Source organism: Salvelinus fontinalis, unplaced genomic scaffold, assembly GCF_029448725.1.
Source record: "Salvelinus fontinalis isolate EN_2023a unplaced genomic scaffold, ASM2944872v1 scaffold_0742, whole genome shotgun sequence".
Taxonomy (NCBI): domain Eukaryota; kingdom Metazoa; phylum Chordata; class Actinopteri; order Salmoniformes; family Salmonidae; genus Salvelinus; species Salvelinus fontinalis.
In genome coordinates, this window is record NW_026600951.1 from 78376 (window position 1) to 95298 (window position 16923).

The 16923-nt window shown below is 52.0% G+C and overlaps 1 protein-coding gene across 1 annotated transcript; it reads left to right on the top strand.

Moving 5' to 3' along the window:
* Positions 1-9965: 9965 nt before the first annotated feature.
* LOC129847164 (bone morphogenetic protein receptor type-2-like) lies at positions 9966-16514 on the top strand. The gene is made up of 2 exons (XM_055914978.1): positions 9966-10334; positions 16020-16514. The coding sequence occupies exons 1-2, from the start codon at positions 10124-10126 to the stop codon at positions 16226-16228; spliced, it is 420 nt and encodes a 139-aa protein (XP_055770953.1). The 5' UTR covers positions 9966-10123; the 3' UTR covers positions 16229-16514.
* Positions 16515-16923: the final 409 nt, after the last annotated feature.

Consider the following 16923-nt stretch of genomic DNA (forward strand, 5'->3'; position numbering starts at 1 on the left):
CGTCACAAGACGCGAGATTTCATCTGGAGAGAGAGGGGAGAAAGAGGTCAAAGCACAGGGTTGGGCAGTGTGAGCAGAACCAGCGGTGTCGTTTGACTTAGCGAACGAGGATCGGATGTCGTCGACCTTCTTTTCAAAATGGTTGACGAAGTCGTCTGCAGAGAGGGAGGAGGGGGGGGGGAGGGGGAGGAGGATTCAGGAGGGAGGAGAAGGTGGCAAAGAGCTTCCTAGGGTTAGAGGCAGATGCTTGGAATTTAGAGTGGTAGAAAGTGGCTTTAGCAGCAGAGACAGAAGAGGAAAATGTAGAGAGGAGGGAGTGAAAGGATGCCAGGTCCGCAGGGAGGCGAGTTTTCCTCCATTTCCGCTCGGCTGCCCGGAGCCCTGTTCTGTGAGCTCGCAATGAGTCGTCGAGCCACGGAGCGGGAGGGGAGGACCGAGCCGGCCTGGAGGATAGGGGACATAGAGAGTCAAAGGATGCAGAAAGGGAGGAGAGGAGGGTTGAGGAGGCAGAATCAGGAGATAGGTTGGAGAAGGTTTGGGCAGAGGGAAGAGATGATAGGATGGAAGAGGAGAGAGTAGCGGGGGAGAGAGAGCGGAGGTTGGGACGGCGCGATACCATCCGAGTAGGGGCAGTGTGGGAAGTGTTGGATGAGAGCGAGAGGGAGAAGGATACAAGGTAGTGGTCGGAGACTTGGAGGGGAGTTGCAATGAGGTTAGTGGAAGAACAGCATCTAGTAAAGATGAGGTCAAGCGTATTGCCTGCCTTGTGAGTAGGGGGGGAAGGTGAGAGGGTGAGGTCAAAAGAGGAGAGGAGTGGAAAGAAGGAGGCAGAGAGGAATGAGTCAAAGGTAGACATGGGGAGGTTAAAGTCACCCAGAACTGTGAGAGGTGAGCCGTCCTCAGGAAAGGAGCTTATCAAGGCATCAAGCTCATTGATGAACTCTCCAAGGGAACCTGGAGGGCGATAAATGATAAGGATGTTAAGCTTGAAAGGGCTGGTAACTGTGACAGCATGGAATTCAAAGGAGGCGATAGACAGATGGGTAAGGGGAGAAAGAGAGAATGACCACTTGGGAGAGATGAGGATCCCGGTGCCACCACCCCGCTGACCAGAAGGTCTCGGGGTGTGCGAGAACACGTGGGCAGACGAAGAGAGAGCAGTAGGAGTAGCAGTGTTATCTGTGGTGAGCCATGTTTCCGTCAGTGCCAGGAAGTCGAGGGACTGGAGGGACGCATAGGCTGAGATGAGCTCTGCCTTGTTGGCCGCAGATCGGCAGTTCCAGAGGCTACCGGAGACCTGGAACTCCACGTGGGTCGTGCGGGCTGGGACCACCAGGTTAGGGTGGGCGCGGCCACGCGGTGCGAAGCGTTTGTATGGTCTGTGCAGAGAGGAGAGAACAGGGATAGACAGACACATGGTTGACAGGCTACAGAAGAGGCTACGCTAATGCAAAGGAGATTAGAATGACAAGTGGGCTACACGTCTCGAATGTTCAGAAAGTTAAGCTTACGTTGCAAAAAATAAGAATAAAATACAAGATCTTATTGACTAAAATGATATAATACTGCTGGCTGGTGAAGTAGCCTGGCTAGCAGTGGCTACGTTGTTGAAAGTGAAGCTGGCTAGGTAACCTCGACAATTTCACTAAATTTCTCTAAACTACACAATTATCATAGGACCAGGGTTAATGTAGTAGGAGGAGGAGGACCAGGGTTAATGTAGTAGGAGGAGGAGGACCAGGGTTAATGTAGTAGGAGGAGGAGGAGGACCAGGGTTAATGTAGTAGTAGGAGGAGGAGGACCAGGGTTAATGTAGTAGGAGGAGGAGGACCAGGGTTAATGTAGTAGTAGGAGGAGGACCAGGGTTAATGTAGTAGGAGGAGGAGGAGGACCAGGGTTAATGTAGTAGGAGGAGGAGGACCAGGGTTAATGTAGTAGGAGGAGGAGGAGGACCAGGGTTAATGTAGTAGGAGGAGGAGGACCAGGGTTAATGTAGGAGGAGGAGGAGGACCAGGGTTAATGTAGTAGTAGGAGGAGGAGGACCAGGGTTAATGTAGTAGTAGGAGGAGGACCAGGGTTAATGTAGTAGGAGGAGGAGGAGGACCAGGGTTAATGTAGTAGGAGGAGGAGGACCAGGGTTAATGTAGTAGGAGGAGGAGGACCAGGGTTAATGTAGTAGTAGGAGGAGGAGGACCAGGGTTAATGTAGTAGGAGGAGGAGGACCAGGGTTAATGTAGTAGGAGGAGGAGGAGGACCAGGGTTAATGTAGTAGTAGGAGGAGGACCAGGGTTAATGTAGTAGGAGGAGGAGGAGGACCAGGGTTAATGTAGTAGGAGGAGGAGGACCAGGGTTAATGTAGTAGGAGGAGGAGGACCAGGGTTAATGTAGTAGGAGGAGGAGGACCAGGGTTAATGTAGTAGTAGGAGGAGGAGGACCAGGGTTAATGTAGTAGGAGGAGGAGGAGGACCAGGGTTAATGTAGTAGTAGGAGGAGGAGGACCAGGGTTAATGTAGTAGTAGGAGGAGGACCAGGGTTAATGTAGTAGTAGGAGGAGGACCAGGGTTAATGTAGTAGGAGGAGGAGGAGGACCAGGGTTAATGTAGTAGGAGGAGGAGGAGGACCAGGGTTAATGTAGTAGTAGGAGGAGGACCAGGGTTAATGTAGTAGTAGGAGGAGGACCAGGGTTAATGTAGTAGTAGGAGGAGGACCAGGGTTAATGTAGTAGGAGGAGGAGGAGGACCAGGGTTAATGTAGTAGTAGGAGGAGGACCAGGGTTAATGTAGTAGGAGGAGGAGGACCAGGGTTAATGTAGTAGGAGGAGGAGGAGGACCAGGGTTAATGTAGTAGGAGGAGGAGGAGGACCAGGGTTAATGTAGTAGTAGGAGGAGGAGGACCAGGGTTAATGTAGTAGGAGGAGGAGGACCAGGGTTAATGTAGTAGGAGGAGGAGGACCAGGGTTAATGTAGTAGGAGGAGGAGGAGGACCAGGGTTAATGTAGTAGGAGGAGGAGGACCAGGGTTAATGTAGTAGTAGGAGGAGGACCAGGGTTAATGTAGTAGGAGGAGGAGGACCAGGGTTAATGTAGTAGGAGGAGGAGGAGGACCAGGGTTAATGTAGTAGGAGGAGGAGGACCAGGGTTAATGTAGTAGGAGGAGGAGGACCAGGGTTAATGTAGTAGGAGGAGGATGACCAGGGTTAATGTAGTAGGAGGAGGAGGACCAGGGTTAATGTAGGAGGAGGAGGAGGACCAGGGTTAATGTAGTAGGAGGAGGAGGACCAGGGTTAATGTAGTAGGAGGAGGAGGACCAGGGTTAATGTAGTAGGAGGAGGAGGACCAGGGTTAATGTAGTAGGAGGAGGAGGAGGACCAGGGTTAATGTAGTAGGAGGAGGAGGAGGACCAGGGTTAATGTAGTAGTAGGAGGAGGACCAGGGTTAATGTAGTAGTAGGAGGAGGACCAGGGTTAATGTAGTAGTAGGAGGAGGAGGACCAGGGTTAATGTAGTAGGAGGAGGAGGACCAGGGTTAATGTAGTAGTAGGAGGAGGACCAGGGTTAATGTAGTAGTAGGAGGAGGAGGACCAGGGTTAATGTAGTAGGAGGAGGAGGACCAGGGTTAATGTAGTAGGAGGAGGAGGAGGACCAGGGTTAATGGAGTAGGAGGAGGAGGAGGACCAGGGTTAATGTAGTAGGAGGAGGAGGAGGACCAGGGTTAATGTAGTAGTAGGAGGAGGACCAGGGTTAATGTAGTAGTAGGAGGAGGACCAGGGTTAATGTAGTAGGAGGAGGAGGAGGACCAGGGTTAATGTAGGAGGAGGAGGAGGACCAGGGTTAATGTAGTAGGAGGAGGAGGACCAGGGTTAATGTAGTAGGAGGAGGAGGAGGACCAGGGTTAATGTAGTAGGAGGAGGAGGAGGACCAGGGTTAATGTAGTAGGAGGAGGAGGACCAGGGTTAATGTAGTAGTAGGAGGAGGAGGACCAGGGTTAATGTAGTAGTAGGAGGAGGAGGACCAGGGTTAATGTAGTAGGAGGAGGAGGAGGACCAGGGTTAATGTAGTAGTAGGAGGAGGAGGACCAGGGTTAATGTAGTAGTAGGAGGAGGAGGACCAGGGTTAATGTAGGAGGAGGAGGACCAGGGTTAATGTAGTAGTAGGAGGAGGAGGACCAGGGTTAATGTAGTAGGAGGAGGAGGAGGACCAGGGTTAATGTAGTAGGAGGAGGAGGACCAGGGTTAATGTAGTAGGAGGAGGAGGACCAGGGTTAATGTAGGAGGAGGAGGAGGACCAGGGTTAATGTAGTAGTAGGAGGAGGACCAGGGTTAATGTAGTAGTAGGAGGAGGAGGACCAGGGTTAATGTAGTAGGAGGAGGAGGACCAGGGTTAATGTAGTAGGAGGAGGAGGAGGACCAGGGTTAATGTAGTAGGAGGAGGAGGACCAGGGTTAATGTAGGAGGAGGAGGAGGAGGACCAGGGTTAATGTAGTAGGAGGAGGAGGACCAGGGTTAATGTAGTAGGAGGAGGAGGACCAGGGTTAATGTAGTAGTAGGAGGAGGAGGAGGACCAGGGTTAATGTAGTAGGAGGAGGAGGACCAGGGTTAATGTAGTAGGAGGAGGAGGACCAGGGTTAATGTAGTAGGAGGAGGAGGAGGACCAGGGTTAATGTAGTAGTAGGAGGAGGACCAGGGTTAATGTAGGAGGAGGAGGAGCAGGACCAGGGTTAATGTAGTAGGAGGAGGAGGACCAGGGTTAATGTAGTAGGAGGAGGAGGACCAGGGTTAATGTAGTAGGAGGAGGAGGACCAGGGTTAATGTAGTAGTAGGAGGAGGAGGACCAGGGTTAATGTAGTAGTAGGAGGAGGAGGACCAGGGTTAATGTAGTAGGAGGAGGAGGACCAGGGTTAATGTAGTAGGAGGAGGAGGACCAGGGTTAATGTAGTAGTAGGAGGAGGAGGACCAGGGTTAATGTAGTAGTAGGAGGAGGACCAGGGTTAATGTAGTAGTAGGAGGAGGAGGACCAGGGTTAATGTAGTAGTAGGAGGAGGAGGACCAGGGTTAATGTAGTAGGAGGAGGAGGACCAGGGTTAATGTAGTAGGAGGAGGAGGACCAGGGTTAATGTAGTAGGAGGAGGAGGACCAGGGTTAATGTAGTAGGAGGAGGAGGACCAGGGTTAATGTAGTAGTAGGAGGACCAGGGTTAATGTAGTAGGAGGAGGAGGACCAGGGTTAATGTAGTAGGAGGAGGACCAGGGTTAATGTAGTAGGAGGAGGAGGAGGACCAGGGTTAATGTAGTAGGAGGAGGAGGACCAGGGTTAATGTAGTAGGAGGAGGAGGACCAGGGTTAATGTAGTAGGAGGAGGAGGACCAGGGTTAATGTAGTAGTAGGAGGAGGACCAGGGTTAATGTAGTAGGAGGAGGACCAGGGTTAATGTAGTAGGAGGAGGAGGACCAGGGTTAATGTAGTAGTAGGAGGAGGAGGACCAGGGTTAATGTAGTAGGAGGAGGAGGACCAGGGTTAATGTAGTAGGAGGAGGAGGACCAGGGTTAATGTAGTAGGAGGAGGAGGACCAGGGTTAATGTAGTAGTAGGAGGAGGACCAGGGTTAATGTAGTAGTAGGAGGAGGAGGACCAGGGTTAATGTAGTAGGAGGAGGAGGAGGACCAGGGTTAATGTAGTAGGAGGAGGAGGACCAGGGTTAATGTAGTAGTAGGAGGAGGACCAGGGTTAATGTAGTAGGAGGAGGAGGACCAGGGTTAATGTAGTAGGAGGAGGAGGACCAGGGTTAATGTAGTAGGAGGAGGAGGACCAGGGTTAATGTAGTAGGAGGAGGAGGACCAGGGTTAATGTAGTGGAATACAGTGGACCAGGGTTAATGTAGTGGAATACAGTAGACCAGGGTTAATGTAGTGGAATACAGTGGACCAGGGTTAATGTAGTGGAATACAGTGGACCAGGGTTAATGTAGTGGAATACAGTGGACCAGGGTTAATGTAGTGGAATACAGTGGACCAGGGTTAATGTAGTGGAATACAGTGGACCAGGGTTAATGTAGTGGAATACAGTGGACCAGGGTTAATGTAGTGGAATACAGTGGACCAGGGTTAATGTAGTGGAATACAGTGGACCAGGGTTAATGTAGTGGAATACAGTGGACCAGGGTTAATGTAGTAGAATATCAGTAGGAGAGATGATATAAGAGATGGGTTGGTGGTAGGGGGAGGTCAGGGGAGGCTGTAGGGGTCTGATTAGAGATGGGTTGGTGGTAGGGGGAGGTAGGGGGAGGCTGTAGGGGTCTGATTAGAGATGGGTTGGTGGTAGGGGGAGGTCAGGGGGAGGCTGTAGGGGTCTGATTAGAGATGGGTTGGTGGTAGGGGGAGGTCAGGGGGAGGCTGTAGGGGTCTGATTAGAGATGGGTTGGTGGTAGGGGGAGGGTCAGGGGGAGGCTGTAGGGGTCTGATTAGAGATGGGTTGGTGGTAGGGGGAGGTCAGGGGGAGGCTGTAGGGGTCTGATTAGAGATGGGTTGGTGGTAGGGGGAGGTCAGGGGAGGCTGTAGGGGTCTGATTAGAGATGGGTTGGTGGTAGGGGGAGGTCAGGGGGAGGCTGTAGGGGTCTGATTAGAGATGGGTTGGTGGTAGGGGGAGGTCAGGGGAGGCTGTAGTGGTCTGATTAGAGATGGGTTGGTGGTAGGGGGAGGTAGGGGGAGGCTGTAGGGGTCTGATTAGAGATGGGTTGGTGGTAGGGGGAGGCTGTAGGGGTCTGATTAGAGATGGGTTGGTGGTAGGGGGAGGTCGGGGGGAGGCTGTAGGGGTCTGATTAGAGATGGGTTGGTGGTAGGGGGAGGTCAGGGGGAGGCTGTAGGGGTCTGATTAGAGATGGGTTGGTGGTAGGGGGAGGTCAGGGGGAGGCTGTAGGGGTCTGATTAGAGAAGAGAAGGTTCGGGGGGAGGCTGTAGGGGTCTGATTAGAGAAGAGATGGGGTGGTGGTAGGGGGAGGTCAGGGGGAGGCTGTAGGGGTCTGATTAGAGATGGGTTGGTGGTAGGGGGAGGCTGTAGGGGTCTGATTAGAGATGGGTTGGTGGTAGGGGGAGGTCAGGGGAGGCTGTAGGGGTCTGATTAGAGATGGGTTGGTGGTAGGGGGAGGTAGGGGGAGGCTGTAGGGGTCTGATTAGAGATGGGTTGGTGGTAGGGGGAGGCTGTAGGGGTCTGATTAGAGATGGGTTGGTGGTAGGGGGAGGCTGTAGGGGTCTGATTAGAGATGGGTTGGTGGTAGGGGGAGGTCAGGGGGAGGCTGTAGGGGTCTGATTAGAGAAGAGAAGGTTCGGGGGGAGGCTGTAGGGGTCTGATTAGAGAAGAGATGGGGTGGTGGTAGGGGGAGGTCAGGGGGAGGCTGTAGGGGTCTGATTAGAGATGGGTTGGTGGTAGGGGGAGGTCAGGGGGAGGCTGTAGGGGTCTGATTAGAGATGGGTTGGTGGTAGGGGGAGGCTGTAGGGGTCTGATTAGAGATGGGTTGGTGGTAGGGGGAGGCTGTAGGGGTCTGATTAGAGATGGGTTGGTGGTAGGGGGAGGTCGGGGGGAGGCTGTAGGGGTCTGATTAGAGATGGGTTGGTGGTAGGGGGAGGCTGTAGGGGTCTGATTAGAGATGGGTTGGTGGTAGGGGGAGGTCAGGGGGAGGCTGTAGGGGTCTGATTAGAGAAGAGATGGGGTGGTGGTAGGGGGAGGTCGGGGGGAGGCTGTAGGGGTCTGATTAGAGATGGGTTGGTGGTAGGGGGAGGTCAGGGGGAGGCTGTAGGGGTCTGATTAGAGATGGGTTGGTGGTAGGGGGAGGCTGTAGGGGTCTGATTAGAGATGGGTTGGTGGTAGGGGGAGGTAGGGGGAGGCTGTAGGGGTCTGATTAGAGATGGGTTGGTGGTAGGGGGAGGTCGGGGGGAGGCTGTAGGGGTCTGATTAGAGATGGGTTGGTGGTAGGGGGAGGTCAGGGGAGGCTGTAGGGGTCTGATTAGAGATGGGTTGGTGGTAGGGGGAGGTCGGGGGGAGGCTGTAGGGGTCTGATTAGAGATGGGTTGGTGGTAGGGGAAGGTCAGGGGGAGGCTGTTGGGGTCTGATTAGAGATGGGTTGGTGGTAGAGGGAGGCTGTAGGGGTCTGATTAGAGATGGGTTGGTGGTAGGGGGAGGTCGGGGGGGAGGCTGTAGGGGTCTGATTAGAGATGGGTTGGTGGTAGGGGGAGGTCAGGGGAGGCTGTAGTGGTCTGATTAGAGATGGGTTGGTGGTAGGGGGAGGTCAGGGGAGGCTGTAGGGGTCTGATTAGAGATGGGTTGGTGGTAGGGGGAGGTCTGGGGGAGGCTGTAGGGGTCTGATTAGAGATGGGTTGGTGGTAGGGGGAGGTCGGGGGGAGGCTGTAGGGGTCTGATTAGAGATGGGTTGGTGGTAGGGGGAGGGTCAGGGGGAGGCTGTAGGGGTCTGATTAGAGATGGGTTGGTGGTAGGGGGAGGTCAGGGGAGGCTGTAGTGGTCTGATTAGAGATGGGTTGGTGGTAGGGGGAGGGTCAGGGGGAGGCTGTAGGGGTCTGATTAGAGATGGGTTGGTGGTAGGGGGAGGTCAGGGGGAGGCTGTAGGGGTCTGATTAGAGATGGGTTGGTGGTAGGGGGAGGTCAGGGGAGGCTGTAGGGGTCTGATTAGAGATGGGTTGGTGGTAGGGGGAGGCTGTAGGGGTCTGATTAGAGATGGGTTGGTGGTAGAGGGAGGCTGTAGGGGTCTGATTAGAGATGGGTTGGTGGTAGGGGGAGGTCAGGGGGAGGCTGTAGGGGTCTGATTAGAGATGGGTTGGTGGTAGGGGGAGGTCGGGGGGAGGCTGTAGTGGTCTGATTAGAGATGGGTTGGTGGTAGGGGGAGGTCGGCGGGAGGCTGTAGGGGTCTGATTAGAGATGGGTTGGTGGTAGGGGGAGGTCAGGGGGAGGCTGTAGGGTTCTGATTAGAGATGGGTTGGTGGTAGGGGGAGGCTGTAGGGGTCTGATTAGAGATGGGTTGGTGGTAGGGGGAGGTCAGGGGGAGGCTGTAGGGGTCTGATTAGAGATGGGTTGGTGGTAGGGGGAGGTCAGGGGGAGGCTGTAGGGGTCTGATTAGAGATGGGTTGGTGGTAGGGGGAGGTAGGGGGAGGCTGTAGCGGTCTGATTAGATATCGGTTGGTGGTAGGGGGAGGTCGGGGGGAGGCTGTAGGGGTCTGATTAGAGATGGGTTGGTGGTAGGGGGAGGTCAGGGGGAGGCTGTAGGGGTCTGATTAGAGATGGGTTGGTGGTAGGGGGAGGCTGTAGGGGTCTGATTAGAGATGGGTTGGTGGTAGGGGGAGGTCGGGGGGAGGCTGTAGGGGTCTGATTAGAGATGGGTTGGTGGTAGGGAGAGGTCGGGGGAGGCTGTAGGGGTCTGATTAGAGATGGGTTGGTGGTAGGGGGAGGTCAGGGGGAGGCTGTAGGGGTCTGATTAGAGATGGGTTGGTGGTAGGGGGAGGTCGGGGGGAGGCTGTAGGGGTCTGATTAGAGATGGGTTGGTGGTAGGGGGAGGTCAGGGGGAGGCTGTAGGGGTCTGATTAGAGATGGGTTGGTGGTAGGGGGAGGTCAGGGGGAGGCTGTAGTGGTCTGATTAGAGATGGGTTGGTGGTAGGGGGAGGGTCAGGGGGAGGCTGTAGGGGTCTGATTAGAGATGGGTTGGTGGTAGGGGGAGGTCAGGGGAGGCTGTAGTGGTCTGATTAGAGATGGGTTGGTGGTAGGGGGAGGTAGGGGGAGGCTGTAGGGGTCTGATTAGAGATGGGTTGGTGGTAGGGGGAGGCTGTAGGGGTCTGATTAGAGATGAGAAGGGTCAGGGGGAGGCTGTAGGGGTCTGATTAGAGAAGAGAAGGGTCAGGGGGAGGCTGTAGGGTTCTGATTAGAGAAGAGAAGGGTCAGGGGGAGGCTGTAGGGGTCTGATTAGAGAAGAGAAGGGTCAGGGGGAGGCTGTAGGGGTCTGATTAGAGAAGAGAAGGGTCGGGGGGAGGCTGTAGGGGTCTGATTAGAGAAGAGAAGGGTCGGGGGGAGGCTGTAGGGGTCTGATTGCATACTGTTTCATGAGTGTTTCTTGAGAGCCATCTCTGTTTGCTGAATGAAGAATGAACACCGCCTCCCCCCCTCAGCTGACCAGCAGAAGGAGAGGCAGTGTGCCTTCACTGAGCAGCAGCAGGAGATGGAGCGCGTGGCGGTAGGAGAGGGACGGGTTTCTCCTGAGAACACTACTATCCACTGCTCTAAAGGATCCCACTGCTTCGGCCTCTGGGAGAAGAGTCCTCCTGGAGACGTTAGGCTGGTCAAACAAGGTGACAGCACCACACACAGTCTTGTACAACTAACCTTGTGGGGGGGGACAATTCAGTCCCATTCAAAATCCTATTTTACATAAACACTAACCCTAGCTCCTAACCCTAAAACTAACCCTAGGTCCGAACCCTGAAACTAACCCAATCTCCTGCTCCTAACCCTAAAACTAACCCTAGCGCCTAACCCTAGCTCCTAACCCTAGCTCCTAACCCTAAGCCTAGGTCCTAACCCTAACCCAAGCTCCTGCTCCTAACCCTAGCTCCTAACCCTAGCTCCTAACCCTAGCTCCTAACCCTAGCTCCTGCTCCTAACCCTAGCTCCTAACCCTAGCTCCTGACCCTAGCTCCTAACCCTAACCCTAGCTCCTAACCCTAACCCTAGCTCCTGCTCCTAACCCTAGCTCCTAACCCAAGCTCCTGCTCCTAACCCTAGCTCCTAACCCTAGCTCCTAACCCTAGCTCCTAACCCTAACCCTAGCTCCTAACCCTAGCTCCTGCTCCTAAACCTAGCTCCTAACCCTAGCTCCTAACCCTAGCTCCTAACCCTAGCTCCTAACCCTAGCTCCTAACCCAAGCTCCTGCTCCTAACCCTAGCTCCTAACCCTAGCTCCTAACCCTAACCCTAGCTCCTAACCCTAACCCTAGCTCCTAACCCTAACCCTAGCTCCTAACCCTAACCCTAGCTCCTAACCCTAGCTCCTAACCCTAGCTCCTGCTCCTAACCCTAGCTCCTAACCCTAGGTCCTAACCCTAACCCTAGGTCCTAACCCTAAGCCTAGGTCCTAACCCTAAGCCTAGGTCCTAACCCTAACCTTAGCTCCTAACCTTAGCTCCTAACCCTAGCTCCTAACCCTAGGTCCTAACCCTAGGTCCTAACCCTAGGTCCTAACCCTAACCCTAACCCTAGCTCCTAACCCTAGCTCCTAACCCTAACCTTAGCTCCTAACCCTAAGCCTAGCTCCTAACCCGAGCTCCTAACCCTAGCTCCTAACCCTAGCTCCTAACCCTAGCTCCTAACCCTAGCTCCTAACCCTGACCCCTAACCCTAGCTCCTAACCCTAGCTCCTAACCCTAGCTCCTAACCCTAGCTCCTAACCCTAGCTCCTAACCCTAGCTCCCAACCCTAGCTCCTAACCCTAACCCCTAACCTTAGCTCCTAACCCTAGCTCCTAACCCTAACCCCTAACCTTAGCTCCTAACCCTAGCTCCCAACCCTAGCTCCCAACCCTAGCTCCCAACCCTAGCTCCCAACCCTAGCTCCCAACCCTAGCTCCTAACCCTAGCTCCTAACCCTAGCTCCTAACCCTAGCTCCTAACCCTAGCTCCTAACCCTAGCTCCTAACCCTAGCTCCCAACCCTAGCTCCTAACCCTAGCTCCCAACCCTAGCTCCCAACCCTAGCTCCTAACCCTAGCTCCTAACCCTAGCTCCTAACCCTAGCTCCTAACCCTAGCTCCTAACCCTAGCTCCCAACCCTAGCTCCTAACCCTAGCTCCCAACCCTAGCTCCGTCTCCTAACCCTAGCTCCTAACCCTAGCTCCTGCTCCTAACCCTAGCTCCTAACCCTAGGTCCTAACCCTAGGTCCTAACCCTAACCCTAGCTCCTAACCCTAGCTCCTGCTCCTAACCCTAGCTCCTAACCCTAGCTCCTGCTCCTAACCCTAGCTCCTAACCCTAGGTCCTAACCCTAACCCTAGGTCCTAACCCTAAGCCTAGGTCCTAACCCTAACCTTAGCTCCTAACCTTATCTCCTAACCCTAGCTCCTAACCCTAGCTCCTAACCCTAGGTCCTAACCCTAGGTCCTAACCCAAGGTCCTAACCCTAACCTTAGCTCCTAACCCTAACCCTAGCTCCTAACCCTAGCTCCTAACCCTAGCTCCTATCCCTAGCTCCTATCCCTAGCTCCTAACCCGAGCTCCTAACCCTAGCTCCTAACCCTAACCCCTAACCTTAGCTCCTAACCCTAGCTCCTAACCCTAACCCTAGCTCCTAACCCTAGCTCCTAACCCTAGCTCCTAACCCTAGCTCCTATCCCTAGCTCCTAACCCGAGCTCCTAACCCGAGCTCCTAACCCTAGCTCCTAACCCTAACCCCTAACCTTAGCTCCTAACCCTAGCTCCTAACCCTAACCCTAGCTCCTAACCCTAGCTCCTAACCCTAGCTCCTAACCCTAGCTCCTAACCCTAGCTCCTAACCCTAGCTCCTAACCCTAGCTCCTAATCCTAGCTCCTAATCCTAACCCCTAACCTTAGCTCCTAACCCTAGTTCCTAACCCTAGTTCCTAACCCTAGTTCCTAACCCTAGCTCCTAACCCTAGTTCCTAACCCTAACAGTAATTCTAACCTTAAACCTGGACCCCATAGAAATATCATTTGACCTGGTTGGGACCAACAAAATGTCCCCAGTTGGTCAAATTGTTGTTCGTTTACTATTCTTATGGGAATTTTGATCTTCAAGTTTAGTTAAACACATCCACTGATACAATCAATCAAACACACATACACACACACACACACACACACACACACACACACACACACACACACACACACACACACACACACACACACACACACTGATACACCCTAGCTCATAACCCTAAAATGTCTAGTCACCTGACCCCTAATCATACTGTATATAGTCCCCTGACCCTGTATATAGTCCCCTGACCCCTATACATACTGTATCTACTGACCCTGTATATAGTCCCCTGACCCCTATACATACTGTATCTACTGACCCTGTATATAGTCCCCTGACCCCTATACATAGTGTATCTACTGACCCTGTATATAGTCCCCTGACCTCTATACATACTGTATCTACTGACCCTGTATATAGTCCCCTGACCCCTATACATACTGTATCTACTGACCCTGTATATAGTCCCCTGACCCCTATACATACTGTATCTACTGACCCTGTATATAGTCCCCTGACCCCTATACATACTGTATCTACTGACCCTGTATATAGTCCCCTGACCCCTATACATACTGTATATACTGACCCTGTATATAGTCCCCTGACCCCTATACATACTGTATCTACTGACCCTGTATATAGTCCCCTGACCCCTATACATACTGTATCTACTGACCCTGTATATAGTCACCTGACCCCTAAACATACTGTATCTACTGACCCTGTATATAGTCCCCTGACCCCTATACATACTGTATCTACTGACCCTGTATATAGTCCCTTGACCCCTATACATACTGTATCTACTGACCCTGTATATAGTCCCCTGACCCCTATACATACTGTATCTACTGACCCTGTATATAGTCCCCTGACCCCTATACATACTGTATCTACTGACCCTGTATATAGTCCCCTGACCCCTATACATACTGTATCTACTGACCCTGTATATAGTCCCCTGACCCCTATACATACTGTATCTACTGACCCTGTATATAGTCCCCTGACCTCTATACATACTGTATCTACTGACCCTGTATATAGTCCCCTGACCCCTATACATACTGTATATACTGACCCTGTATATAGTCCCCTGACCCTGTATATAGTCCCCTGACCCCTATACATACTGTATCTACTGACCCTGTATATAGTCACCTGACCCCTATACATACTGTATCTACTGACCCTGTATATAGTCCCCTGACCTCTATACATACTGTATCTACTGACCCTGTATATAGTCCCCTGACCCCTATACATACTGTATCTACTGACCCTGTATATAGTCCCCTGACCCCTATACATACTGTATCTACTGACCCTGTATATAGTCACCTGACCCCTATACATACTGTATATACTGACCCTGTATATAGTCCCCTGACCTCTATACATACTGTATCTACTGACCCTGTATATAGTCCCCTGACCCCTATACATACTGTATCTACTGACCCTGTATATAGTCCCCTGACCTCTATACATACTGTATCTACTGACCCTGTATATAGTCCCCTGACCCCTATACATACTGTATCTACTGACCCTGTATATAGTCCCCTGACCTCTATACATACTGTATCTACTGACCCTGTATATAGTCCCCTGACCCCTATACATACTGTATCTACTGACCCTGTATATAGTCACCTGACCCCTATACATACTGTATCTACTGACCCTGTATATAGTCCCCTGACCCCTATACATACTGTATCTACTGACCCTGTATATAGTCCCCTGACCCCTATACATACTGTATCTACTGACCCTGTATATAGTCCCCTGACCCCTATACATACTGTATCTACTGACCCTGTATATAGTCCCCTGACCCCTATACATACTGTATCTACTGACCCTGTATATAGTCCCCTGACCCCTATACATGCTGTATCTACTGACCCTGTATATAGTCCCCTGACCCTGTATATAGTCCCCTGACCCTGTATATAGTCCCCTGACCCCTATACATACTGTATCTACTGACCCTGTATATAGTCCCCTGACCCCTATACATACTGTATCTACTGACCCTGTATATAGTCCCCTGACCCCTATACATACTGTATCTACTGACCCTGTATATAGTCCCCTGACCTCTATACATACTGTATCTACTGACCCTGTATATAGTCCCCTGACCCTGTATATAGTCCCCTGACCCCTATACATACTGTATCTACTGACCCTGTATATAGTCACCTGACCCCTATACATACTGTATCTACTGACCCTGTATATAGTCACCTGACCCCTATACATACTGTATCTACTGACCCTGTATATAGTCCCCTGACCTCTATACATACTGTATCTACTGACCCTGTATATAGTCCCCTGACCCCTATACATACTGTATCTACTGACCCTGTATATAGTCCCCTGACCCCTATACATACTGTATCTACTGACCCTGTATATAGTCACCTGACCCCTATACATACTGTATCTACTGACCCTGTATATAGTCCCCTGACCCCTATACATACTGTATCTACTGACCCTGTATATAGTCCCCTGACCCCTATACATACTGTATCTACTGACCCTGTATATAGTCCCCTGACCCCTATACATACTGTATCTACTGACCCTGTATATAGTCCCCTGACCCCTATACATACTGTATCTACTGACCCTGTATATAGTCCCCTGACCCCTATACATACTGTATATACTGACCCTGTATATAGTCCCCTGACCCTGTATATAGTCCCCTGACCCCTATACATACTGTATCTACTGACCCTGTATATAGTCCCCTGACCCCTATACATACTGTATCTACTGACCCTGTATATAGTCCCCTGACCCCTATACATACTGTATATACTGACCCTGTATATAGTCCCCTGACCCTGTATATAGTCCCCTGACCCCTATACATACTGTATCTACTGACCCTGTATATAGTCCCCTGACCCCTATACATACTGTATCTACTGACCCTGTATATAGCTGCTGCTACTCTGATTATCATACAGTACCAGTCAAAAGTTTGGATACACCTACTCATTCAAGGATTTTTCTTTATTTTTTACTATTTTCTACATTGTAGAATAATAGTGAAGACATCACAACTATGAAATAACACACATGGAATCATGTAGTAACCAAAAAAGTGTTTTTGACTGGTCCTGAATATGAATTCTCTCCCCAGGACATCTGCCTTTCTGGATCAGCAAGGTCCTCTGAAGCACAAAAATACTCTCTTTCTCCCCATCACTTCATCTCCCCTCCTGTCACCTCTAGGTTGTTGGACTCACCTTGGCGACCAGCAGGAGTGTCGGGGCGACCGTTGCGTGGTAACCAACCTGCCTCCTCAGATCCAGAATGGGACGTATCACTTCTGCTGCTGTAGTACGGACATGTGTAACGTCAACTTCACTGAGGACTTTCCCCTGCCCAGTCCCACTACAGCCCAGCCTCTATGTAAGTTAACCTTTGACCCTAACCTCTGACCCTAACCTCTGACCCTGCCCAGTCCCACTACAGCCCAGCCTCTATGTAAGTTAACCTTTGACCCTAACCTCTGACCCTAACCTCTGACCCTGCCCAGTCCCACTACAGCCCAGCCTCTATGTAAGTTAACCTCTGACCCTGCCCAGTCCCACTACAGCCCAGCCTCTATGTAAGTTAACCTCTGACCCTAACCTCTGACCCTGCCCAGTCCCACTACAGCCCAGCCTCTATGTAAGTTAACCTCTGACCCTGCCCAGTCCCACTACAGCCCAGCCTCTATGTAAGTTAACCTCTGACCCTAACCATTCCCCCCTGCCCAGTCCCACTACAGCCCAGCCTCTATTAAGTTAACCTCTGACCCTGCCCAGTCCCACTACAGCCCAGCCTCTCTGTAAGTTAACCTCTGACCCTGCCCAGTCCCACTACAGCCCAGCCTCTATGTAAGTTAAAGTCTGACCCTGCCCAGTCCCACTACAGCCCAGCCTCTATGTAAGTTAACCTCTGACCCTGCCCAGTCCCACTACAGCCCAGCCTCTATGTAAGTTAACCTCTGACCCTGCCCAGTCCCACTACAGCCCAGCCTCTATGTAAGTTAAAGTCTGACCCTGCCCAGTCCCACTACAGCCCAGCCTCTATGTAAGTTAAAGTCTGACCCTGCCCAGTCCCACTACAGCCCAGCCGCTATGTAAGTTAA